This window comes from Bos taurus, chromosome 11, assembly GCF_002263795.3.
Source record: "Bos taurus isolate L1 Dominette 01449 registration number 42190680 breed Hereford chromosome 11, ARS-UCD2.0, whole genome shotgun sequence".
Lineage (NCBI taxonomy): Eukaryota > Metazoa > Chordata > Mammalia > Artiodactyla > Bovidae > Bos > Bos taurus.
The window spans coordinates 13086114-13113342 of record NC_037338.1 but is presented as its reverse complement, the minus strand read 5'-3'; the positions used below and the strand labels follow the sequence as shown (position 1 = coordinate 13113342).

The 27229-nt window shown below is 48.1% G+C and overlaps 1 protein-coding gene across 3 annotated transcripts in view; it reads left to right on the top strand.

Moving 5' to 3' along the window:
* The window catches only part of DYSF (dysferlin), a 224302-nt gene that overhangs the window by 10527 nt on the left and 186546 nt on the right, over positions 1-27229 (top strand). For 2 of the 3 annotated variants that reach the window (NM_001434948.1, NM_001102490.3), the window contains 2 exon segments: positions 15273-15328; positions 17508-17599. In NM_001434948.1, coding sequence (NP_001421877.1) covers positions 15273-15328; positions 17508-17599 — 148 coding nt within the window. 3 annotated transcript variants of the gene reach the window in all.

Genomic DNA, 27229 nt, shown 5'->3' with positions numbered 1-27229 from the left:
CTTCCTTATTCTCACAAAGTGGGACAGGGAGTTGGGCTTGTCCAGTCACGAAGAACAAGTTATCCCTCCAGGAGAACAACTTGGGACATATATGCCCATCGCTGAACCAAGAGCTATTGCCAGGTGATGGGCTTAGTTAGGTCAGGATCTGGAGCTAGGGCTGCAAGTAGTACCCAAATAGTTGGGTTCTGTTGAGAGAGAGGAACTTTGGATGTTGGAGAGGAAGTAAATGGCCATTGTATTATGAGAGTGAGTGGGGTCACTCAGGGAGAGCGGAAGAATCAGGAGGAAGAGGGCAGAAGCCAACTGGAGGAGGGATGGCCTTTAACTGGGGAGAGGACAGCCTTAGACTTGTCATTGAGTGGGTGAGGGGGGTAGGATCTAGCGCCCAAGCTCCCAGCCGGGCTTTGCAGTACAAACGATTCGTTTATTAACAGCAGGAGAGCAAAAGGTTTGGGCACAGAAGCTGGTGGGGTTTAGGAGCCTGGGAGCCTGGGGTGTTCTCTCCTTTGCATACAGTAAGCAACCTGAGAGTGAGGGTGGTGATGGGGTACTGTAAATTTGGGGAGTGAAAAGTATGAGGTCGTTGTCTAGGAGAGAGTGTGATTGACGAGACTTCGGTCATGTAGGGTCACTGCTTATTGGCAGTCAGGATCCCCCTGAGTCTGGGGTGGGACAGAGCAGGTGAGGCTGGTAGGGTAGCTGTGTTATTCTCCACCAGTTAGCGCTTAAGGGACAGGGGTGGAGGAGGTGAAGCTGGATTTCACCAGGTGGCAGTCACCTGAAAATGCTGGAACCTCAAAACAAGACAAGGGGAAGAGAGTTGGGGTCTTGTGCAGCAGAATGGGGATGACTGGTCACGGAACGGAGGCCGAGTGAGGAAGCCATTGAGCACCTGGGAGGTGGGAGGAAGGGCAGCGCCTGTCCAGCGCTCGGTGCAGGTCTACAGGTGGGAAGCCCGCCACCTGTGGTCGTCAGCTGGAAAGGAATCAGACTTAACACGGGAACGCATGCTAAAGGCTGTCACCGCTCGAGGCTCACACTAAAAGCAGTTCCCCCCATGGAGGCGGGGGTGGGGACAAGGGACCTAGAGATTGCTTTCGGGATGTTGCAGAGCAGCTCCAAGAGAACAGGACACAGACCTCCGCCTCCGGAGATGAGTGACCCCAGATCACTGATCTGAGAAGGCTCAGAGGCCCTTCCCGAGAATTCGAGCGTCGGAGTCTCTCGGGTCTCCGGGAGCACCGAGGGTGGGCCAAGGCGAGCGGCGCGTGGGGGCGGGAGGTGCCGTTCGGCCTTCTCCTCCTTTAGTGTTCGCAGCGCGTGCAGTTTTCCGCGGACACACTGTGGTCCCTGCAGCCAGGTTTCCCCCACCTCGCGCCTTCACACCCAGTTCCTTGGCGCGCCACCCTTTGCGCAGCGGCAGGAGAGCAGCGCACAAGAAGGCCCTGGTGCGCTGCGGGCCCAGGCGCGCTGGCCGCTCCGGGAGCCGGGATGGTACTGACTGCCGCTTCCCTGCTGCTCAGCCGAGCGGTGCGCCCGGCGTCAACGGCGCTTCCATTCCTGGCGGGGGCGGGGACCGGCGGAGGGGACCAGCGCCCCCGCCAGCGCGCGTCTGAGCTTTGGCCCGTCCCGCCCCCCGCCCGCAGGGCGGATCCGCATCGGAGCCGGAGGGGAGGGTTCACCCAGAGGGTGTCCGGTGTCCTCTCCGCGGCCTCTCCCAGGCGTCGGGACTTGTCCGCGGAGGCCCAGCGGAGGCGACAGCTCGCTCCTCTTTGGCGCGGCTGCTGCGGGGCCGGGCGCTTGCTCGGCGGGGGCCGGCGGAACCATGCTGAGCTGCCAGCTGGTGAGGGCCAGCAACCTCCCCAGTCTGAAGAAGGACCGGCGCAGCGACCCGGTCGCCAGCCTGACTTTCCGAGGTGAGAGCCCCTTGGCCGCCGCGACCGCTCGCCCTCGCCACCCGCCAGCGCGCGCACCGCTGGGTCGGCCACCCCAGCTAGCGCACTAACCAGGCCAAAGTTTCCTCCCCTGTCAACAAGGACAGAAATCTCAGAGAAATCTCGGTCCTGTCTTCTTCAGAGGGGGCAAGGAGGATGCAGTCGAGCAAGAAAAATGCCATGGTGCTCAGAAATTTTGGAAACCGAAAGCGCCGTAATATGTCGATAGTTGCACTTCTAAGACCGATACTCAGGGGTGATACCGTGCGAGCCTTAGCAGGCAGTGATGAGGGTGGGCTGGAGGATGAATGCAGAGAGAGAAGAGGATTGCTTAAAAATTGGGCGTGGAGACCGTGAGAGTTGTGTCTTGGTTTCATTCATTCATTCGTCCGTCTTTCTTCAACACTGGCCGCCTTGAATTCGTCTCAGTTGGGAGGAAAAGGGATAGAATAAGGTGGATATGGCCTTGATACAAGGAATTTTGAGTGTTTTAGGAAGTCTTTTAAAATGCCAAGATCCTAAATGCCGTCTGTGGGTAATTAGTCAAGAGAGAGTCTACAGTTTGGGGAAAACACCCCAAAGGACTCACATCCGCCCCCTTCTCACCAGACACCCGCTCACTTAAAGGCGGACATTCCCGTGGGAGGAGGTGTCTCGGGAGGGGAAAGGGAAGAGGAAGGACCTGTCAAAATTAAGAGAAGGAACAATGGCTGTGAGTCAGGACCCCAGTTCTGCAAAGAAAGATAATTAAGGAAAGGGGAGAGGGTTTTCCTCTTACCATATCCTGTGGCTTTGTGGAAGTACAAATATCCTGTGGTTCTGTGGAATTAAAAGTTTGCACAGCACAAAAGGTGGTCAAAGGTAGAGGGATGAATGGCTGGTGTTTTCAGGAGGCTTGGAAAAGGTGGGGACACCATGGCGGCTTTTTAGTTCTGACCCACGATATCCATCTGCTCCCCCCAGCACCCCAAAATAGTGATAACCATAGATGAAAGACACAGTTTGGCAAAATGAGAGCTAACTGTAGCTTTTATTCTTTGTTATGGGACGGTTTTCATTTTATTCCTTTTTTGAAAAGTGTGAGTTGAAACAGTTTAGAAAACCTTTCTGCTTCCATTAATTGGTGCTATTCCTGGGTGCCTACTATGAAATGCAGTGTCAAGACGAGGTCCCTAGCTGTCCCTTAGGCTCAGATTCTGACTAAGCCATTCTTGTGTGAAATTATAGGGTCAACTGGCTGGGAAAGACTTCCCAAGGACCCTGAACCCAGGGCCCTTTATCAGCCTTGAGTCTCCTAGATGCTTTGGATCTCTTCTGCATCTTTTTACCACTCTCTTTCCCTGGTTCTCCAACAGTTGTGTGGTGGCTACTAATCTCCCTGTTCTGCAGGCAAGGAAATGGAAACCTGTGGAAGTTAATTAAATGCTGTGTCCCAATCATGGCAGGGAGCACTTGAGTGGGCAGTGCTCTTGAGTCCAAATCTATTGAGGTCCCTCTCTGCAGTTGAACCTGCCCAACTGAGCACGTGCACCTGTTGTCCTCTCCCCAGCTCTGCATTCCCCACCCTTTATAATGCCTTACTATTTATTCTCACTGGTAAGCTCCTAGCAAAACTGAAATATAGTGGGATGTACCATCTCCAACTGTTCAAAGTCTGTTCATCTTTCAAAGCCCAGCTACAATGCCACCTTCTCCGGGAAGGCACCCAGGAGTCCCTTGACTGTCATTAGCCTCTCCTCTCTGGATGCACAGCACCTTGTTGCCCTCTGCATACCGAGTGCACACACCCCTGCTGACCTGTGCTCAGTACTCTGCTCCATAGTTAAGATCACACGGCTCCTTGCCGGTAGCGACTTCACCAGGATTCCCAGTGCTAGCAAACAGGGTGTATTCTCTAGTGTGTGCCCCTTCTGGCCCAGTTTCTCACCATCTTCCAGAAGTGCCTGGGGGTCGCAACAATCTGGGGGGAGTGGTCCTTATGTTTTACTGTGCCTCAGAGTCTTCTGGAGAGTGTGCTTGACAGACAGATTCCTGGGTCCCCTCCGTAGAAGTTCTGATGCAGCAGATGGAAGTGACCTAAGAATCAGCACTTCCACACCTGAGGCAGGTCATTTTGGAACCACATCTCGAGAGAAATTGATGTGAGATGTGGTGAAAGGTGAAATTAATGTGACTTCCCCCACCCTATGGGGATATTCATGCTGGAGTTTGGGGCTGAGTGGATGCTTAGGGAAAGAGGCTGTTGGAATCAGACCCAGAATTTACAGATCCTCTAGCCTGGGGTACTTAGCCCTGGCTGCACATCAGAATTGTGTGGCGGAGCTTTTTAAAAGACCACAGCCAGACTCCTTGTTCCTCCTGTCTTGAAGCTGAGTTTCTGGGAGGAGGGGCCCAGATACAGGTATTTCTAAAAAATCTCCAAATGTTCAGGAAGCGTACTTGTGGGGTGAGAAGCCTTGCTGGAGCCTGTCACAGCACAGAGGGGATGGGCCTGCTTGCAGAGAGGTGGCCACACCGAGTGCTGGGCTCCCATCCGGAGTCCGAGGTGCAGGCGCCTGGTCAGGCCCACTGTCTCACAGTTGTTCCTGGCATTTCAGGCTCGGATGTAATTTCAGGACCTGCTTCCCAAAATAGACTATGAGCTCTGGGAGGTTGGACTCTGAGGGTGCTTTTTTGGGCTCCCTCTCTGGGGGCTTTAGGATAGAGGCTTTTAATGAATACTTACCATCCCTTTGTTCTTGTGTTAATTAATTAGTTAGCATGACTAACTACTACTACAAGTCCCTGAGCTGTGGTAGAGATAGTTCCCTGACCAGCTTCGAGAATGAACAGCTTCATTTCCTAGAGCATTTAATGATCTGTATCTTTCTTCTGCCCTCTCTATTTTCCACCCTCTACAGTCATGATTTATATCCTTTTATTCACTCATTTTGTTACTGAACAAATATTTATTGGGTATCTACTACATGTTGGGTGATGCTTGGGGGTCTGGGGATACATCCAAGAACAAAACCAGATCCCTGTTCCCTTAGAGCTCAGACATCTAATTTCCTTGAGGGTTGGCTCTGCTGTGCCCCCACTTAGTAACTTTCTACCCTGCTTCCCCCAGGCTCACCAGCCAGAACCCGAATCATGACTGCCCTTTCCTTCTGCTTCCTCCCATCAGGTCCTCTCTTCCTCCCTCTGTCTTACCAGTTACTCCCTCTCCCTTCTCCCTCCCCTCTCTTCTATCTTCTGGGGAATCTTATCGATCCATCTGTAGGTGGACCCACATGACTTACCTGTATAGGGAACGTGGGATGCAGGGCCACTGGACTCTCTGAATCTGGATTTTTGAATAGTAAAAGTAACTTTAAAACATTGACAATAGCTCATTTTCTTTAGATGAACTTAGTATGTAGTCAGTGTTAAAAAAAAAGGATATATTACATAAAGGAATGGGGCTTCCCTGGTGGCTCAGACAGTAAAGAATCTGCCTGGAATGCAGAAGACCCGTGTTCAATCCCTGGGTCAGGAAGACCCCTTGGAGAAGGGAATGGCAACCCACTCCATTATTTTTACCTGGAGAATCCCATAGACAGAGGAACCTAGCGGGCTGCAGTCCATGGGGTCACAAAGAGTCGGGCACGACTAAGTGACTAACACTTTCATTTTCATGAGGCAACAGTAAAAAGTAGCCCCCCTGCCGCCATTCTGATGCTTCAAATTAACTTGTTAACAATTTGACATATTTCCACCAAGATTCTTTTTCCTCTTTTTTAAAAAAGCAATGTTAGTGTGAAATTTAACACCTAAGAAAGTGCATAAAATACACATGTACAGTTTGATGCAGTGGTTCTCAGTTGGGGGTGGTTTGTTCCTCAGGGGCATTTGGCAATGTCTGGAGACATGTTGGGTTGTCACCACTGAGTAAGAGATGAGGTGCTATTGGGATCTACTATGGGGGGAGGCCAGGGATGCGGCTAAACATCCTAGAGTGCTCAAGATGGCCCCACAATACCCATAACAAGGAAGTATCGAGGGCCAAGGTTGAGGAACCCCACTTCAATGGATAAATTATGAAGGGAATACTCATGTACATTGCCCAGGTCAAGGAATTGAACCTTACTCATCCCCCCCATCCACCAGAAGTCCCCAGACCCCTTGCCTTCCTCTCTAGAGGTAATCCCATCCAGATATCTTTTTCTTTCTTTTTTTTTAAATAATTTTATTCAGACATCTTTTTCAAATGTTTGCTTATTTACATTTTCACTTAGTAATAAGCCAGGGAGATTTTTGTATGTCAGTAAATATTCTACACACTTTTCATTTTTATTATAATATGAAAGTGAAAGTGAAGTCGCTCATCGTGTCCGACTCTTTGCGACCCCGTGGACTGTAGCCCACCAGGCTCCTCCGTCCATGGGATTCTCCAGGCAAGAGTACTGGAGTGGGTTGCCATTTCCTTCTCCAGGGGATCTTCCCAACCCAGGGATCGAACCCAGGTCTCCCACATTGTGGGCAGACACTTTAACCTATATTATTATATGGGTGGACCATAATTCAGTTAATCAACCCCCTATTGAGGAATGTTTAAGTTGTATCAATTTTTAATATTTATATCCAATGCTTAAGTTATAGTGTTTCTGCAAGAAGTATCCTGGCAACTAAATCTTTGCCCAGATATTTAGTAATTTCCTTTAGGTAAGTACTGGAAGTGGTATTGCTGTGTCAGAAGTTATAGACATATTTAAGACTTTGCTGTTTCCCAAATTGCTCTCCTGATGATCTGTATCAACTTTGTCTTCCCGTTAGCTGACTTCAGGGGCTTATTTTCTTATAATTCTGCTAACACAAAGCATAATTATATTTTTATGATCAAAGCATAATCAAATTTTTAACAATTTCTTAGGTTCAAGTAGTATTTGTGATGTTTCAATATTATTGCCTATTTGTATTTATTTCTTAACGAATTGCTTTTTTAATTAAAACATTTTTATTTATTTATTTTTGACTGTGCTGGGTCTTCATTGCTGCGCGTGGACTTTCTCTAGTTGTGGGAGGCAGGGGTCACCCTCTAGTTGCCGTGGCTTCTCATTGCAGTGGCTTCTTTTGTTGCAGAACGCAGGCTCAGTGACGCATGGGCTTAAACAATTGCAGCTCGTGGTCACTACTCTGCAGCATGTAGGATTTTCCTGGACCAGGAATTAAACCCTTGTCCCCTGCATTGACAGGTGGATTATTAACCACTGGACTACTAGGGAAGTCCCTACTGCTTTTTAATTTGCCCAGTTCGGGAGGGAAGAGATGTTTGTCTTTTTCTTAATTAGTTTATGAGTACTCTTTACATATTAAGGACATTAAGATTTTTGTCATCGGTGTTTCAAATATCTTCAGATATCTTTGATAGTTTCAAATAGAACTATCTTTCAAAGTTCTGTTTGGCCTTTTGAGTTTAAAGACGTCTCTTCTCAGACAGCATTCCATCATAGCCCGTGTACCCACTTGCCACCACTCTTTCCTGGCTACTTGTTTTCTGGAAAGTATATTTTCAGTTAAGATTTAGAAAGGCGGAGATTGGGATGGGAGTTCTTGAGATGACAGGAGTAGGGCTCTTATAGGGAAGGCGGGGAGTGACTGCTGCCCAGTCTCAGGGTGTGCAGGCTTGAGTTAGGGAACAGGTGGCGGGCAAGTATCAGAGTTATCTGAGTCTGCCGACCCTTTTTGTTAGCGGGTATCTGTGCTAAGAAGTAAAGCAGACCTTCTTTCAGCAGAAGCCATTCAATTTCCACCATGTTTCGGTTTCTGCTGGTAACTTTGAATTCTTATCGCTTTGATTATCTAATGGGTATTCTAATGAGGTGTCAAGAGAGTGCCCAGGACAGAGCAAGTCCTCAATAAATATTTGTGGACTGGATTTCCCTGATGGTATAGTAGACAAGAATCTGCCTGTTAATAAAGGAGACAAGGGTTTGATCCCTGGTCCAGGAAGATCCCACATGCCACAGAGCAACCAAGCTTGTGCGCCACAACTAGCGAGCCCGAGTGCCTAGAGCCTGTGCTCTGCAACAAGAGGAATGACTGCAATGACAAGCCCGGGCTGTGCAGCAAACAGTGGCCCTCGCTGCAACTGAACAAAGTCTGCTAGCAGCAGTGCAACACCCAGAGCAGGCCCTGCTTCCCCCAGATGTTTAAAAATATGTTTGTGGAGCAAATGAGAGGCTGCATTGAGGCTGCCTGCAAGATCTAAAGGTGCCCTGCATCTCCATAGTGGATCTGCTACCTGACTCGTGGGCAGAAACAGCCCGTATCTCCCTCTCTCTGAGTCCCAGACGTCCCATCTCCTCTTCCATCTGCTCCATCTCTAGGTGAACGGTCCCTCCAGCCACCCTGAGTGCATCCATGTCAGAATCTGAGATGGGCTTTCCTCTTGCCCCAGCTCCCTTCCCCACCCAGTTAGAAGCATGGGAACAGGTTACAGACTGTGATGTGCACTCTCAGTGAAGGCCCTTGCTTTGGCTTTTATCTTCTCTGTGATCCCACCAGCTCTGAAGATTCCACTGAATGAGTGTTACAAAGACAAGCATTTTGTCTGCTTCAGAAATGTACCTCAACCTTATCATTGTGTAGGGGGAGGGAGTCTGTCCCATCACTGCTATGGGGAGACTGCCCACTTGTTCTGCCAGAGATTGGGGTGCTCCCTTCCACTAGTAACCCCCATCCTTATGTGTTCAGGCCTTAGCAGTGGGGGCGGTTCACAAGTGTCCTAGACCATTGAAAGGGGCTTGTTCCCCAAGTGCTCTGTGTTCAGTAGCTTGATCATGTCTGATTCTTTGCGGCCCTGTGCACTGTAGCCCACCAGGCTCCTCCATCCATGGGATTTCCCAGGCAAGAATACTGGAGCGGGTAGCCATTTCCTCCTCCAGGGGATCTTCCAGACTCAGGGATCAAACCCTCATCTCCTGCACTGCAGGCAAATTCTTTACCAACTGAGCCATCCGGGAAGCCCTGTTCCCACAAGATGGGCTTGAAAAGGTGAACGAGCCATGAGGCCCAGACGGCAGCAGGGACAGCAACTGGCTGCTGACAGGTAGACCTCACCAGGTGGAATGTGGTTCCTTGTGTGAGGCCATGACTGTGTCTGATGCTCAGGTGTCAGATGTGTGAGGCTCCTTTCCCCTGTGGAGACTGCTCAGCCGGGTGGCCCCAGGCACCGGCTGGGCAGGATGGGCTGTCCTCTTAACTTCACTTTGCTCCGTGTCTCTAAGCCTCCTTCCTATATCCTCTCCCACAGCCCATGGTCTTAATCAGAATTGGCTCCATAGGGGGCTAGGACAATGTACTATATCTTTTTCTGTTACATACCTTGCCTCTCAACATTCAAGGGCCAAGATTTCTTTGTCCTCCAGTTCTCCTCTGACAACCTTCCTTTAAGTGATCATTTTCAAACTTTGGGGCTGTTATCTACAACAAGAAATGTATTTTACATCAAGATAGACTACACACATAAGTATATATGGGAAAATATAACCAAAAGTTTTGAGTAATAGTACTTTCACATGAAAGATGTGCTCTGACATTTTCTTCTCTAGTCTAGCCTGTCATTAAAAAGACATATTGGTTAACTCACTCAGCTGATGTCATGGGCTGCTAATGGTTCCCAGTGAGCAGTTTGAAAAACATTACCCTACAGCCATGGGTGACTCTGGTAGGAATGTAGGGTTGAGGTGGGGTGGGTGGGTAGGGGAAAACAAGTGAAGAATTTCCATGGGGCACAGAAGAGTCCTCCCATGGTAGGCTCACTCCTCTTCACTGAGTCATTCAGTCTGGAGGGACACTCCAGGGTTCCAGCATGATTCTCACAGATGCCCGCCTGCCCCCAATTCTGCAATCCCCTCTCCACACCCCTGGCAGGAGCTGTGAGTGCTCATCTATCTTTAACTATTGAGTCTGTTTATTTATACACATAAAGCCACATCTCTCAAGGCCAAAACTGATGATTAAGGACAGGAAAGGTCTAAATCCATGATGAGGAAGAAACTATTTCCTAATTAGCAGCCTGCCTTCCTTTTCCTCTGTGTCTGTAAGTCATGTGATCGTGCGGGGTTAAAGTTTCGTTTCTTTCTGTCCCTTCTTTGGGGCTGTAGAGTCTATCGGTGGCCCCTCCATTCACATCATCCAGACGGTCCCAGAGTCGGCTCTTCTCACTGGGACTTAGTGTAATCATATTGAAGGCCTTCGTTCTCATCTGCAGGGAAGGCAGAAAGTAGAAAATGTCTAAAAGACATTTTGCACAGGGCTGGCACATGGACACTGCTTATTTGCGACTAGCCAGAAGCACCAAGTTATGTTTCCAAGTGGACAATTCAAGAGAGGCTGCAGATGGAATTTTCCATGTTACTCCTGTAGGCCATGGAAAGTTGATAGGGGAGGGGAAGTGAACACTGAGATAGCATCTCATATCCCCTCAAGACCAGTGAAGTAGAGATTCTTTTTTTATTATCATTTTACTGCCAAGGGAGCTAAGGCTTTTGAGAGGTGCCAAGTTTTACTTTAGGTCACTTAGTAGTGCCTGCTGTTTGAATGACTCCAAAGCCATGTGTTTAACCCCAGCTGGAGCCACACCAACATGGCCCTCAAGGGGATTCAGAGCGATTCAGTCAGAGCAGGCCTGGGACAGCTTTCATAAGATCACTGGGCCCCCTAAGGACATCTCCCCCTCCATTGTGCCTCCTTTACCCCTCTGTCTGTTGACATATAGCCAGACTGTGAATGTAGTCTCTGACGTTCCCTGAGAAGCGTGGCTCTGCCCTCTAGTGAGGACGTGAACTTGCACCCAACTTGGGAAACAAAAGGACCCATTCATTTCACACTCAATTACTGGGTACCTTGCTATAATAATCTGACCGCAGTGCGGGAGATCTGGGTTCGATTCCTGGGTTGTGAAGATCCCTGGAGAAGGGAATGGCTACCCAGTCCAGTATCCTGGCCTGGAGAATTCCACGGACTGTATAGTCCATGGGGTCGCAAAGAATCACAACTGAGCAACTCTCACTTGCTATATTCTAGGGTTCCTACCATGAGTAAGGCATGGTGCCTGCCCTCTGAAGCTCACACTCTAGTTGGGAGACAGACATAGAAGTGCAGCGTTGTCCTGCTGTTCGATATATGTTTTCACCGATTGCAACCATCTCTGTCTGGGGGAGTCAGGGGAGGCATATCAGAGCAGAAACAACTGAGCTGGGCATTGAAGGATCAGTAGGAGTTCACTACATGCAACAGACTGAGGCTCAGAGGGGAAAGGAGGGGAAGCGAACTCACACTTAATGAGCGTGCTGTGTGCCAGGCACCTCTCTCATCCTATCTTGTTTAATTTTCATGACAACCCTGTAAAGAAATATTATTATGACCTTATGCTAAGTGCGTGGTGCTAGTCGTAAAGAACCTGCCTGCCAATGCAGGAGATGTAAGAGACGTGGATTCGATCCCTGGGTCAGGAAGATCCCCCTGGAGAAGGGCATGGCAACCTTACAGGTGAGGAAACAGATGTTCAATGAATTTCCTGAGAGGTTCTTCAACTGTGGTACATGGACCTGTGGGGGAAATCCCCAGAACTTTGAGCAGGTCAGCAAGGTTAAACGTGTTTCCACAATAACACTAAGATGCTGTTTGCGCTTTTCACTGTGTTGATATTTGTACCACTGGTGCAACAGCAATGGAAAAGTGAAACTGATGGTGCCTTAATACTAACAGGGCTTTGGCACAAAAGTTGTACTGGTTGTATTTTTCACCAAAGGTCCATCTAGTCAAACCTATGGTTTTCCCAGTAATCATGTATGGATGTGAGAGTTGAACTGTAAAAAACGCTGAACGTTGAAAAATTGATGCTTTTGAACTGTGGTGTTGGAGAAGACTCTTGAGAGTCCCTTGGACTGCAAGGAGATCAAACCAGTCAATCCTAAAGGAAATCGATCCTGACTTTTTGTTGGAAAGACTGATGCTAAAGCTGAAATTCCAACACTTTGGCCATCTGATGTGAAGAACTGACTCCTCTGAAAAGACCCTGATGCTGGGAAAGATTGAAGGCAGGAGGAGAAGGGGACGACAGAGGGTGAGATGGTTGGATGGCATCACTGACTCACATGAATTTGAGCAAGCTCCAGACAGGGAAGCCTGGTGTACTGCAGACCATGGGGTCTCAAAGAGTCGGACACGACTAAGTGACTGAATAACAGCATGTAATTTGAAGGGGAAAAAAAGAGCCAGTACTCACAGTTTGAAAAAGAAAAGCTAGTTTTATTGAAAAATGTCCCTGATAAAGCTGTGCAATCATTGATTTTACTAATCTTGATCCTGGAGTACCTGTTTTTGTAATGTTTTCTGTGTTGAGATGGGAAGTATGCCCAGAGCACTTCTGCTGCCCCTGGGGAAATGACGATTGTTGCAAGAAAAATCACTTGGTGACTGCTCAAGTGGCATGTTGAACTAGCCTTTTGTTTTAAAATTTAAAAAGTGGAATATTGTTTTTACTTGAAAGAATGACTGACAAGCTATGATTATTCAGACTTGGGCATTTGATAGATATTTTCTTGGAAATGAGTGAGCGAGCCTGCTACTTTAAACTGACATTTATCATTTGTTACCCATCATAAAAGTTGAGCTTTCAAACAAACATTGGAATTTTAGAACACTTCTGTCTTGCGTTTCCCAGTATTTAATGACTTTTCTGATGAGATTACTTCCCAAATGACCAACGCAAGATGTTACAGAGTCCTGCATGGGTGAAAGAGTTATTCAAAATGCAAGATAGGACAACAGATTTTAATGTAACAGTACGAAATGTTTATCACTCTGCTTTCAGATTTCACTCTGCAGTTAACCTTTAAGAAATACTACTTGTCAAGTTTTGGTGTAGTATGAGAGAATATCCACAGTTATCTGAAAACTTATTAAAATGCAACTCCTTTTCCATCTATATGTCTGGTTGGATTTTCTTCATAGATGTCAACTAAAACAAGACATCTCAATGGACTGAATGTAGACAAAGATATGATAATCCAGCTAGGCATTAAAGAGTTCTGCAAAAAGTAAACAGTGTCACTTTCCTTTTTCCTTTGTTTTGGAAGTTATAGTTATTTTTCATAAAAATATGTCACTTATGTTAACATGTACTGGGCTTATTTTTGTTAATGTAAAATTAATTACCAAATAAATATTTTAAAGTGCTTCAGTTTTAACCTCAAATACAGTAAAAGTCGATAGATACAAGTTACCTTAGTTTTACTTAAGCTCCTTAGGGTTCTTAATTTTTAAGAGTGACATTGTGTGACCAAAAACTTAAGAACTGCTGCCCTAGGGTCTCTGATAAAATAAGTGTTCTATGGTGATCGGTGTCATCTCAAAGTCCACGTGCTTTTCCCTCAACAATGATTTTCAGCAGGTGGTGGAGTGGGTGGGGCTCATCCTCTCCCGCTGGGGAAGATTTATCAGGACCTCTGAGGGGACTCAGGGGGCCTGAATCTTTGTCTTAAGTCTACCAATCCTCCATTGGATGTTTCTTTCTCCTCGATTTTCTTTACTCCTTTCTCTGTTGTTGCATGCATGCGTGCTCAGTCAGTTGTGTCTGACTCTGTGACTCCATGGATTGTAGCCTGCCAGGCTCCTCTGTCCATGGGATTTCTTAGGCAAGAATACTGGAGTGGGTTGCCATTTCCTTCTCCAGGGTATCTTCCTGATCCAGGGATGGAACCCGAGTCTTCTGCATTGGCAGGCGGATTCTTTACCACTGAGCCACCTGGGAAGACATTGTTCCCTTCCTCCAAATCTGTCCCCAGACCTTGCCTGTGTCCATGACCCCAGCTGCTCCCCTCTTCCCTTCCTGCTCGGAACTGGGCCGTGGGGGCTGGACCTGCAGAAAGGAAACAGACTGCTCAGCTTCAGAGGACTCAGGGGTCCTGGGGGATGTTTCCAGAGGCTCCAAGGGTCAGTCCAGGTAGGACACTGTGAATGCTGAGCAGTCTGGGTGGAGCCACAGGCTTCTCACTGAAGGGTCTTGCACAGTTGGGGTTGAATTGGTGATCTTTCATATCCAACCCAAATATAAGTTCTGTGTCTGGCTGAACACTTTAAATCGTTTATTAAGCACAGAATCATTCCCGTCCTGATGCTTAATGGAAAAGCCAGACACGTTTGGCCCCTCCTGTTCCTCTCATCCACCCCTCAGGCCCAAACACCACAGGAAAGGCTCAGCAGGCTCCCGCCTGGGGCACTCAGCAGCGTGAGTTCTTGTCCCTTCTGTGTCCACTCACCCTAGCCCTCACGAGCAGGTAAAACAGCCCGTTTCAGATAGATGCCTTCAAGGTGAGAGAGAGGAGGATCCTTTTTTTTAGATTGAGGTAAAATTCACAAACCCTAAAAGCCACCATTTTAATAATTTAAAAATGTACAGTGTAAATGGTCTTTAGTACGTTCACTATGTTGTACAATCGTCATCATTATCTAATTTCAGAACATTTCATCACCCCGAAAAGAAATCTCCACGAAGGATTCATTTGCCATTCCCATCTCCCTCTAGGCTCCTGGAAACACCTAACCTATTTTCTGTCTCTGTGGATTTCCCTATTCTGAACATTTCACATAAATGGAATCATACATTATGTGGAGATAGATTTTTTTAAAAGAAAAATGGAATATTTTCTATGAAGATCATTCATTCTTAGAATCAGAAACTTGACAATTTCAAGACTTTATTTAGAAATTCTGGAGGAACAATAACAGACTCATTAAGAAGAGTCAGGCTGAGTTTGGGGAGAATGTAGATGTTGGCTGAGTCCCTTTGCTGTCCACCTGAAACCATCACAACATTGTTAATCAGCTATACTCGGATACAAGTAAAAAATTAAAAAAGAAGACCAGGCTGGCACTTCCCTGGTGGCCCAGTGACTGAGACTGAGCTCCAGTGCGAGGGGCCTTGGATCCCTGGTCAGGGAACTAGACCTCACATGCGGCAGCTCAGAGTGCCCAGCCACAGCTAAAGATCCCATGTGCTGCAACTAAGAGCCAGAGCAGCAACATAAATAAATAAAAATAAAATATTGAGAAAAAGAAGAGTTAGGCTGGGTGTTTTCCTGTAGATGATCCTTCAGGTGGGGCTGCTGTTTCTCCATCCCAGGGCTGAGAGGCGTGTGTGATTGGCATTGGGCTTTCACTGCAGACCAGGGGCATTCTCAGGGACCTGTGGGTTTTGTAAGGTTTCCTTTGGGGGCCGGCTGCAGTGCGCGTCTGGGAACTGGCCCTCACTTGGGGAAGGTGCAGAGTGGGGTATGTCTCTTCATTCACCTTCTGTGTCTCTTGTAGGTGTGAAGAAGAGAACCAAAGTCATCAAGAACAATGTGAACCCTGTGTGGAATGAGGTATGTCCTCTGCAGGACGAGTCAGGGGGCTCGGTGGCTTTTCCAGTGGTGTTGTCATCCAGAGGAGGGGCTCTGGTCTGGCTCGCCAAGGAATCCTCCGGGCACGAGGAGCCCGGGAGGAGAGGCGGTGGCCTGGCCGGGGTCTGCCCTGTGTTGTGGCCGCAGCGTGGAGAGGAGTGAGGCGTGCACTTCTCTGCTCCTCGCTGGCCAGGCCAGCTGGGTGGAGGCTGTGTTCAGATCGCCTGTCTCCCTTACACAGGCTGTTGTCTTTACCCAGAGCCTCCTCCTCCCCACGTTGCTCCCTGGCTCCTCCTCTGCCTCCTGTTGGCCTCTGCCCCCCTCCTCAACCAGCTTGCTTGCTTTTCCATTTTTAGTTTGGGTTACATTGAATACATTGTTTTAGAAAAACTGACAATGTTTAGGTAATTTAAACCACAGGAAGTAATTGCCTGTTTGCAGTAACTTATCTGTGCAAATGATTTGCTTAAAGCATTTTGCAATAGCCTTTAACAGTTTTAGTGACTAAATCTCTGTTGGGAGATGCTCATTTATTTGCTCACCAATTCAGGTTCTTGTCGGTCAGTGTGTTATCTGCTCAGAGATTCATCATTCTCTAATTGGCAAAAGAATTGGCTCCCATCGGCTGTATAACTTGCTCTTGTTTGAGACTTAGTCAGCCAGCTTTCTTTATATGGCTCCCTGGTCATCTTTGGAAGCCCTGGCTGCCTTGTGTGGGTAGGGTCGAGGTGCATGGGGTGCCTTTGCTCTGAGAAGGATCCTGGGATTACGGGAGACCTATGTGGCACTAAAGCATGCTGTCACCAGGGGCCTGACTGCTCCATGAGCACATTGAGGGCCCTGCAGAGTCACCTGGCGTTTTCCCCAGTTGTGCTCCTGGTGACTGGTAGAATTGAGTTGTGGGGAGGGGGTCACAGGGGTCCTGGGCCCTCTTCCTGCTGGCCCTTCCAGCCTCCGCTGTCAACTTCTGAAGCCCTGGGACCCTGCCACTCACGTATTCATTCTCTCCATGAAGCCCTGAACCGCAGTAACATGTCCCCATTCTCCTCTCCTCCCCTACGGGCCGTAGTGCATTCTGCATCCTGGCTGCACTCGCATAATTTTACATTTCATGCCACTCCCAAATCTTCCCACCCTCTCCCTCTCCCACAGAGTCCATAAGACTGTTCTATACATCAGTGTCTCTTCTGCTGTCTCGTACACCGGGTTATTGTTACCATCTTTCTAAATTCCATATATATGCGTTAGTATACTGTATTTATGTTTTTCCTTCTGGCTTACTTCACTCTGTATAATAGGCTCCAGTTTCATCCACCTCATTAGAACTGATTCAAATGTATTCTTTTTAATGGCTGAGTAATACTCCATTGTGTATATGTACCACAGCTTTCTTATCCATTCATCTGCTGATGGACATCTAGGTTGCTTCCATGTCTTGGCTATTATAAACAGTGCTGCGATGAACATTGGGGTACACGTGTCTCTTTCCCTTCTGGTTTCCTCAGTGTGTATGCCCAGCAGTGGGGTTGCTGGATCATAAGGCAGTTCTATTTCCAGTTTTTTAAGGAATCTCCACACTGTTCTCCATAGTGGCTGTACTAGTTTGCATTCCCACCAACAGTGTAAGAGGGTTCCCTTTTCTCCACACCCTCTCCAGCATTTATTATTTGTAGACTTTTGGATCGCAGCCATTCTGACTGTGGTAAATGGTACCTCATAGTGGTTTTGATTTGCATTTCTCTGATAATGGAGTGATGTTGAGCATCTTTTCATGTGTTGTTAGCCATCTGTATGTCTTTTTGGAGAAATGTCTATTTAGTTCTTTGGCCCATTTTTGATTGGGTCGTTTATTTTCTGGAGTTGAGCTGTAGGAGTTGCTTGTATATTTTTGAGATTAGTTGTTTGTCGGTTGCTTCATTTGCTATTATTTTCTCCCATTCGAAGCTGTCTTTTCACCTTCTAAAGTTTCCTTTGATGTGCAGAAGCTTTAAGGTTAATTAGTCCATTTGTTATTTTGCACGTATTCATTCTTCTGCTCGTGCATCCCTCCCTCCCCCAGCAGTGGTCGCAGATGCCCCCTCAGTGCCAAGGGGTAACCAGACACAGTCTCTTCTCTTCTAGGAGCCCACGGATTAAGACATCTTTTCTCCTTTTCTTCCAGGGATTCGAGTGGGACCTCAAGGGTATCCCCCTGGACCAGGGCTCCGAGCTTCTTGTGGTGGTCAAAGACCATGAGACAATGGGGAGGAACAGGTGAGGCCATGGTGAGGTGGGGCTCTGTGACCTGTGGGTTTGTGTGGGTAGGGTCGTGGCAGACGCCGATTCCGGAATCTGGACTCTGGAGAGCTGGAGTTTAGTGAAGACCTGCCACTCATGGGCCTGGCCCGGAGCGGGAGGGGAAAGGCTTGACTGCAGCATCAGAAACTCAGCTGGGGGTGAACTGGCAGGGAAGGAAGATGGGCTAGAGTCAGATGGGAGCGTGTTTCCCAGGACAGCCTGTGCCCCAGGGAGCAGGGAAGAGAAAGCTCTCTGAGTCCTGCTGCAGCCCTGAGGTGCCTGGCATGGCCCTCTCTCCCCACCCACTGCGGGAGACGGGCGAGCAGAGCAGCCACTGGTGGGAGCGCTCCAGGAGGGCTTCATGCAAGAGGTGGGACTCGAGGTGAGAGCTGTGGTTTAGAAGTCAGGACAGTGATCGCAGTCCACGCTGGCTGCCCACCGTCCCATGGCAATGTTTCCTGATGTCATTTCATGTGTCAGTGTGTAGTGGGGAGGGTTTCCAGGCAGGGGAAATAGGAGGAGCAGAGTTCCAAGCTTTGTGGTGGTAAAAGTAGGCTCTTTGGCCGATGGCAGGTCCTTCCTCTTGTACTGAGCTCCTGGCCTTTTGTGCGCTGGTGGTCAGGGTGTGGGGAGTGGGCATGGCCAGCCGAGCTTGCAGACTGATGGCCCTGTTGATTGCGGGGTGGGGTGGCCTGGGAGATACCAGGTGTGAGGGCACCCAGTGCTGAGCCTTAAATGTGATGGTGGGGGTTCAGCAGCCCCTGCTGGGTCTGACGGTGCCGGCAGGAGTGGGTTCCTGCGCTCGGTGCCATTGGCCGAGGTCCAGACCCAAGAATCATGGGCTTGGCTGTCCTGTGACCTGCTGACAGTGCAACTTTTGTTTGGGAACTGGGTGAGCCGGTGTCTGGGGCCCGGCTGTCTTTCCCTGGGGTGGGGGAGGGGAGAAGGGAGGAGGGAAGATTCTGATCTGGGGAAGGCCCACAAGGGTCTCAGGCTGCAAAATATCCGGAAGTTTGAAATCTTAAAAAGCTTGGAAAAAACCCAACGGCCACAGTCTCTGCGGGCCGTGAGTGCAGAGCTTGGTACGTGTGGGGAGGACGGGGGTGCTTTCAGTGCGCCCTCCCAAGGTGGGGCTGCAAGTGTGGGGCCCAGGGCGTCTTGGGTCCGTATTGTCCAGTCTGGACCTCAGCAGCCCCCACCTGCACAGGAGCAGGGTCCGGAATTAGTTCACACTAAACTACTCCAACACAGTCGTTTTGTGGGAAAAAGGCAGCTTCTGACAAGTATGGATAGTGGACCTGCGGGTGAGGGGGGAGCAGTGCTGGAAGCTTTCCAGGTCCTGGAAAGCTTCTTGGAGGAGGGCCACACAGGCTGAGTCGGAGGCCAGAGTCGGCTTGAGAGAGGAGAGGAACGGAGGGCCTTCCGCTGTCAGTCACACAGGGCCGTGGGCTAAGGCCTTACAGGTGGGACCGAGTCACACAGCTTGTGCCGCCCAGTGAGAGGGGAGCAGGGGGGCCCGACTGGGAGGGGGCCTCCAGCATCAGGCTGAGGATAATAATAGCAAATCCACAACAGCTGATGTTTACCGAGAGCTTAGCCAAGTGTCTGGTCCTATGCTGAGTCTTTATATAAAGGATCTTTTTTAATCGTTAGGGGTTGCTGTTATACCTGTCATCATTACAGAGGGAAATCGAGGCTCCAGGAGGCCGGGTGATTTCCCTGAAGGTTAGTGATGGCAGAGCTGTGATTGAAGGGCGGGTCTTCAACATGGTCAGAATCACTGTGTCCCTGCACCTCTCAGAGTCTCCCGGAAGCCCCAGGCGGGTGCTAGGCCCTTCTGGAAGGAGCTTAGCAAGGCAAAGGCATGCATTTCCTCTGAGATGCAGGTTTCATTTTCATGATCATATTCAGCATTTTTCAGGCCCTATGGGGAGATTTCTAAGACCAGGAAGGCAGCAGGGTTCAAGAATACATTTTTGATCAGTTCAAGAGCCAGGCTGGCCTTCGGGGTGATACCAGGCCAGTGTCACACATGGATCGGCCTGGCCCTGTGGGTTGGAGGTCACAGGAGGGACAGGTTGGATCGCACCTTGGAACCCTCTCGTTGGCCCCTGTGGGTGTCCTTTAGCTCCCAGGGGGAAGTCAGCTCTCTGAAAACCAGTTTCCCCCATGACCAGGTCACTGTGAGACCAGTGTGCTGGAAATCAGTTCCTCAAACATTAGTCTGCAGAAGAGCTAATTGACAAAGCTTTCTAGTTTAAACAGAAACTTCTTTCCCATAACTATTTGATTGTTATTTTTTGAGTTTTATAAACAGTTATCTTGATTTTGTATTTCTAGCAGTTAAAAATTATTAATGGGCTTCCCTGGTGGCTCAGCTGGTAAAGAATCCGCCTGCAATGTGGGAGACCTGAGTTTGATCCCTGGGTTGGGAAAATCTCCTGGAGAAGGGAATGGCTACCCACTCCAGTATTCTGGCCTGGAGAATTCCATAACTATAAAGTTCATGGGGTGGCAAAGAGTCAGACATGACTGAGTGACTTTCACTCCACTTCAAAAATTATTAAATTTTAATTCAGCTGAATTTAAAATTACATTCACAAACACCTGAAGAATTTCAGGAATAATAGAGTTTTGGTTTCGTTGTTGGAGCTGTTGCCAGAGTGGGGTATGCAGGCTGGAGAGCAGTTTGACTGGATGGAAGGTGTATGGGGGTAAGCCCGGTGGAGCCGCAGAGGGGAGGCGGGTACACACAGGTTCTTCTGTCAGGCCCCCATGGTTGGACCACACAGCACATTCACTCTGCTCGTGAAATGTGAGAAAAGAATCCCAGATTAAAGTTATTAGCATTTCTAAGGCTGTGAAAGTGAGGAACCTTTCCAGGAAGCGACAAGAGCAGCCACATGACATTTTACATTCTGAAAGATAAAAGGGAAAAAAAATAGTGAATTCAATTTAATGAACATTTTATGTGAAACACCTACTTACTACCCTCAAGTTGTCAGTGTCTGGTCAGGAAGCAAATAGGGAAATAATGGGTGTGACGTTGACCGTTGCCATCAGACTGTCCTCGGTGTCAGTGAGGCCCACAGGGTTGTCACGCAGTGGGCCCTTCATCCCTGGCCGTCCCAGGTGCTCTCTGAGCCCCACCAAGGGTCCTCCCAGGTCTTCTTCCAGCGAAGCCTCTGCCTCCCCTCTGCCTCCTCCTCTCCTTCTGCCAAACCTCCATCCCTGCCTCCTGCTGTTCCTAGAGTCCCCTCAATGCCTCACGCATTCTTTCCAGCCCCTCACTTGCACCTCTGTCTCCAAAGGTCTTTGGCTTTGCTCCCTTTCCCTCCTGGCCCCTCTCCTTTTATCCGTTCTCTCCTATGACTCTTCCCCCACTTCCACTCTCCTCTCTTTCCCCGTGGTTTCTGTGTTTCCTCCATGGCTGCTGGCAGTTTTGAGTGACCTTGTTGTGCCAAACTGGTCTGCTGGCCTGGAGTGGGGTCTTGGAATCTCTCAGGAGGGGAACCTTTCAGGCGGGTTACTATCTCTGGGCCATTTAGCATCCCACCCACCCTGAACCGACTGCAAGGGTGGATCAAAACTGTGTCCATAAAATCAGATTTCAAGTGCAAAAAGGAAGCGTCACTCCTCTGGATGGGAGACACTTGTGCCGATCCAGCTAGGGTGGGTCCTGGACTTGTGTCCCAGGCTGCATTCAACAACTTCCTGTTTACTCTGGGCTTCTCAGAAGGATGTTGGAGGGGAAGCTGACCTTGATCCCTGACCAACTGCTTGACCGCTGGAACGCTGAGCCCAGAAGTTCCCAATCCAGGCTATGAGACACAGTAGCACCATTGGCGGTTTTGACACAACACACCAGTGCCTGGCCCACCTGCAAGTTCTGACTTAACTGGGGCCAGGGCCTGTGCATCATTACGAACTCCCGGGTGTTAGGGAGTGAGAACCAGTCATCTCCACTCTAGACCAGTGCTGCTGGATAGAACTTACTGAGATGATGAAGTCATTCTGTGTTGGCTAGTGTAACTGAGGAACTGAATCTTAAATTTTGCTTAATTTAAATTTAAATAGTTCATTTGCATGTGTAGTGGCTCTTTGCTGTGTGGGACAGTGCAGCTCTAGATTTTTGGAACAGAGCTCCAACCCTGGGTGCATCTTAGAATGACTTACGGGCTTTACGATAGATCAATGTCTGGGCTCTGCAGCAAATTGACTAAAGGAGAAGGTAGAGTCGAGTGCAGGCCTCAGCACTTCTTGAATCCGCACAGGGGAGGGGAGGCCAGTGTGCACCAGGGCTGAGCACCCACGGCATTAGCGCAAGGAGTGGCTCTCAGTTTTTTCATGGATTAACTAAGAAGTAAATATAATTCTTGCTGTAGTTTATCTATGTAGTTATTGGTAGAAATGATTACCATACAATAATCATGGGCAAAATTGTTAAGGAAATTAAAAGACTGACTGAGGGATTCCATTGGTAACTGTGAACATTGGCCTGAGAGAATTAGACTTAACAGAATTCCACAGAAGAAAACTCAAGAATGGGAGAGACCTATAGTTGATAAAGCTTGATCTTTTTGTACCAGAAGATGGAAAAAAACAAACAAACAAACAAACAGCTTTGCACCAAACCTATGTTGGGAATGTAAATAGAAAATAATTGTTACCAATGAGAATAATTTAGGTAAAATAAAAATGAAGATCGAAAAAAGGAAAGAGTTTAATTACACTGTATAGAAAATACATCAACAAATTAAATGGGTTTAATTTAATTTGTTCTGAAAAATGCCTTTCCAGTGGAAATTAATTAATGTAGGTGTATTTTTTTAAATTTAAATGTTTGGTAAATATAAATATGGACACAAAAGTCTCCTTGGGGTCAAAGTATCCACTTGTCAAAACACCAGGGTTACAGAATTCCCTGGTGATCCAGTGGTTAGGATTCTGTGTTTTCCTGCTTTCACTGCTGAGGGTCCAGTTTGATCCCTGATCGGGGAACTGATATCCCACAAGCTGAGCGGCATAGCAAAATCAAAAACAAGAAGCATGAAACATCTGTGTCAAAATGATGCTCATCTTGATTACGGTAACTCACTGGCTCCAGGCCTAGCCAGGCCTGGGGTAGGGTGGCCAGATTCAACAGAGAAACATACAGGACAGACAGTTAATTTCGAATGTCCCAAGTATTGCATGAGACATACTTATATTAAGAAATTCCCCATTGTTTATCTGAAATGAAAACCTAACAGTCAGTACTGTACTTGAACTGGCAACTCTACCCCAGGGGGCCTGTGCACCCAGGCCCTTCAATCAGACAGTAAAGAAGGAGACCCAGGTTGACACCAAGAATCAGCTAGAAGGCACATTACTGTTTTCAGGAAGCATTCCTTTAGGCGCTCACTATAGCATTTTCTTTGGACAAGCGTGGTCCACCCCCAACCTTTCAGCAACCTGGTGACTCTATAAAGTGGGCCATTGAGGGCTGTCTCAGCCACACACAGAGGCTTGCCTGCCTTCGTCTGCCCTGCGACCTGGGTTGCCTGTGTGGAGTCTGCCACTGAGGAGGGCCCAGAAGGCAGCTCCCCACGCTCGGTGCTCCCCGTTCTTCCTCCTCAGCTGCTCCTCCTCCCACCCCCTCGTTGGGCCCCGTGAGCTGATGGAGTGGAACCAGTATAGACTGTGGGAAGATGTGCAGTCTAGTCGCAATAGCCCTGCTGCCTTGGCGGGTCCTCACGTCAGCTCCCTGAGCCTCCATCCCCTCCTCCTTATGCAGCGTTAACTCAAGTGCACAGGCCCATCTCAGGGCCCTGCAGAGGGCTGCTCCATAAACGGCAGGTGGCACTTCCTCCAGGCACATTTCCTTTTTGTCCCTCATGTGCTGCCTCTGGCTGTCCCGGTTGCTTTGAGTCCCACTGCCCCAGCCCTTTCCAATCAAAGGCTCCTCTTAGCTGTCGTTGAAAAAGACTCATTCATTCTCAAGTGTCGGTGGCAGCCTGTAGCTTAACTTTTGCTTTTTCTTAGACATGTTGGGGATGCTGCTTTATTCCCCAGTCTCTGCTTAGACCAAAAGAGAAATGATAATGGTGAGGGGTTAGGCACCACAATGGGCTGTGAGGAGACATTTTGGGAACGGTGGATCTTCCTGACATAGGTGACTGTCTTCTGTAGGGACAGCACTGAGTAGGTCTTGGCTCCCTCCCACCCCAGGTGGAGGTGGAAGGGGTATCCTGGTGTCTCCTGGGACAATGGGCTTAATCTGTGGAGGGAAAATGGGGCTTTCCAGGAAGAAGCTGAACATGAGTCAGTCGCATGCAAGAATGTAAGGAAGGCCGCAGAGGCACCTGGGGGAGCAGGTCTGGCCAGTGGGTGTCTGCCACTCACCCCTGGAGTGGGTTGATGTGGCTGAGGGGTCCCATCCTGGCAGGAGCTGGTGGTCTTGGTCCTCTAGGTTGTCTGCATAGCTGAGCAGGGCAGCAGTGGTGGCTGGCATGAGTCAGGGTCAAAGCTTCTCTCAGGAACTCCTCTGTCAGCAGTGAGTCTCATCCTGGCACTGCCTATGACCTGGACCTCTCTGAACCTCTGTTTCCGCATCAGGACAGAGGCAATAACCGTACCATAATGCAGAGTTGGTGTGGATGTTTTAATGCCTACCCCATGCTTGGCACATTGAAGGTGCCCAGGATGTGGTAATAGCAGAATCCATATGGATGCACATAAGAAACCACACCAGCGTGTGAATATTGCAGCAAGCACATGCTGCATATGGACGCGTGCTATACATCAATTTGCACACATTCTTTTATTTATTTAGCTATGTCAAGTCTTAGTTGTGGACGCTGGATCTCCCTTGCAGCACTAGGGCTCAGTAGTTCCGCAGCACGTGGAGTATTAGCTTTACCGTCGAGGATCAAACTTACGTCCCTGCATTGGAAGGTGGATTCTTAACCACTGGACCACCAGGGAAGTCCCTGCACATATTCTTCTGTTTAAAAAAAATTTACAGAAAGCCCACAAGAGTACAAAAATTATTTTTAGAAACATAAGCATAAATAAGCTCCATTCTTAAAAGGTCACAAAGGAAATAGTCATGTTCTCCCATTCACTCCTTCCCTTCCCTACAGTGATGTCCACTGTTGATCACTTGGTGCGTGTCTTCTTCATCTGTGAGCATCTGTTTACATACAAGTATATACATTTACTGACACAAAAGTGAGTCACGCCGTGTAAAATGGTCCACGTTGTGTTTTTCGTCATTTTATCGTGGACCGTTTTCCCAGGTCAGAGGGTATTGATCAACCTCATTTTCAGTAGTCGTGTTATGTTCCATGGCATGAGTGTACCATAGTCTATCCCATTGTGCCCTTATCCACTGGTGTTTAGTTTCTTTCCTGGTTTTTCACTGAACATCTTTAACCAAATGTTGTTATGTTCTTATACTGTTTTTCCTTTAGGATAGGTCCTTAGAAATGAAATAGCATTTTCATCAGTTCTGACAAATGACTTTTCAAAGAGATGTCCTGGTTTACATCTATCAATAGTATTAAAAAAAAAAAAATCAGTGTTTTACGTTTGCTAGGTGTTTCCTTGATTGCTTGTAAAGTTGGGCGTCTTTATCGCCCAGTCGTATTTCCTCTTCTGTCAGTTGCCTGTCCTTCTGTTTTGAGGTGCTTGTTTTTTTCTTACTCATTCCCAGTAGTTTGTACACGTGGGATCTTGTCAGGAATATTGACCCCCAGTCTGTTTTAAGTGTGGAGGGTATTTTCTCTCTGTCTTTCTATTGGTTGCTTTGTCCTGGTGTCTTTCTTACACGGGAATGGATGTTCACCCAAATGTGCCTGTGCGCATAGGCATTAAGAAAGGCAGAGAGGCAGTCTGTTGTTGCTAGAAGTCGGGGAAAGTAGGCCTATGTTCCACTTCCAGGTTTCAGCAGGCCAGTTGGCTGGCCTCCGGAATCCTTGGGAGGAAGGTGATTTATTTCTTTATGACTGCTCCGGTCTTTGTTGTTGCACGTGAGCTTTCTCTAGTTGCCGCGCGCGGGCTTCTCGTGGTGGGTTCTCTTGTTGCGGAGCAGGGACTCTAGGCATGCAGTCTTTGGCAGCTGTCGTTCATAGCCTCAGTATTTTCAGTGTGTAGGCTCAGTAGTTGTGACACATGGTCTCAGTTGCTCTGAGGCATGTGGGATTCTTCCAGACCAAGGATCCAACCTGTGTCCCCTGCATTGGCAGGTGGATACTTAGCCACTGAGCCACCAGGAAGCCTGGCAGGCAGACTCCTAACTACTGGACCACTAGGGAAGTCCAGGAGGCAGTTTTGAGGCAGGAATATTTATAGTTCACCATCCTCTTGTTCCCAGCATCCTCAGAAGCACTGACCATATCCTTATTTTCCAAGGATTTTTATAACTATGCATTTTGTCCCGGATTCTATTCAGGATATCCCTGGGTTTCAGAATAGTTTTTCTTTTGTCTTTTTTTGGACTGAAGTGGACAACTATTTAGAGTTACCCTGGGCACCCCTGGGGAATCAGATCCTGGCAGGAAGGCCACCAGAGGCCAGGCAGGCTGGGTGTGTGTGTGTGTGTGTAATATCCGGCTCTTCTCATTTCCTGTTCCTCATGGCTAGGTATGCATGGCTGGAGGGACCACCACTCATGGTGTCTCCTCACCGGTGTCCTTAAACTTCCCCCGAGTCTGTGTGCCTGCGTGTGTGTGTGTGTGTGTGTGTGTGTGTGTCCTGCCAGGTCAGGGGCTATCTGACTTTCCTGTTGTGCTAACTCACCAAATCTAATGAGGAAGGTGCAGCTGAGTCACTGATGAATTGGTTTGAGTGGTAATACATATATTTTTAGTTGATATGTCTTTTTCTTAGTTTAAAAGATAAAGAATGAGAAACTGACACATGGAGACCCTTCTAGAGTTTATCTGGGGAAATAATTTCAAACCCAGAGAAATTTCAAAAATAGAACAAAGAACATTCACACACTCTTTACTCAGATTCACTTATTGATAATGCTCTATTCCATTTTTTTTTATTATTCCATTTTTTTATTCCATTTTTTTTATTCTCCCACTATCTCCTCTCCCTCCTTCCTCTTCTTTTCTCTCTCTCCCACTTGATGGTAAGTTTTACTCATCATGGCCCTTTATCTTTAAATACTTCCATGTATATTTCCTAAAAATAGGGATTTTTTTTTACATAAGTGCAGTAAGTTACCAATTTCAGTAAATTTAACACAGTTGCCTACTTTAATCTACTGTTTGTATTTTAATCCCATCAACTGGCCACATTATGTCTTTTATAGCACTCCCCCACCCCCTTTTCCTGTAGAGGATCTCCAGTCTAGACTCTCACACTGAATTTCATCATCATATTTCCATAACCTCTTTTACTTTGGTTCACTTCCACAGTTGTAACGGTTTATATTTTTGAATAATGTGTGCATGTGTGTGTGTGTGTGTGTGTGTGCTTAGTTGCTCAGTCATGTCCGACTCTTTGCAACCTCATGGACTGTAGCCCACGAGCTCCTCTGTCCATGGAATTCTCCAGGCACAAATACTGGAGTGGATTGCCTTTTCCTCCTCCAGGGGGTCTTCCTGACCTGGG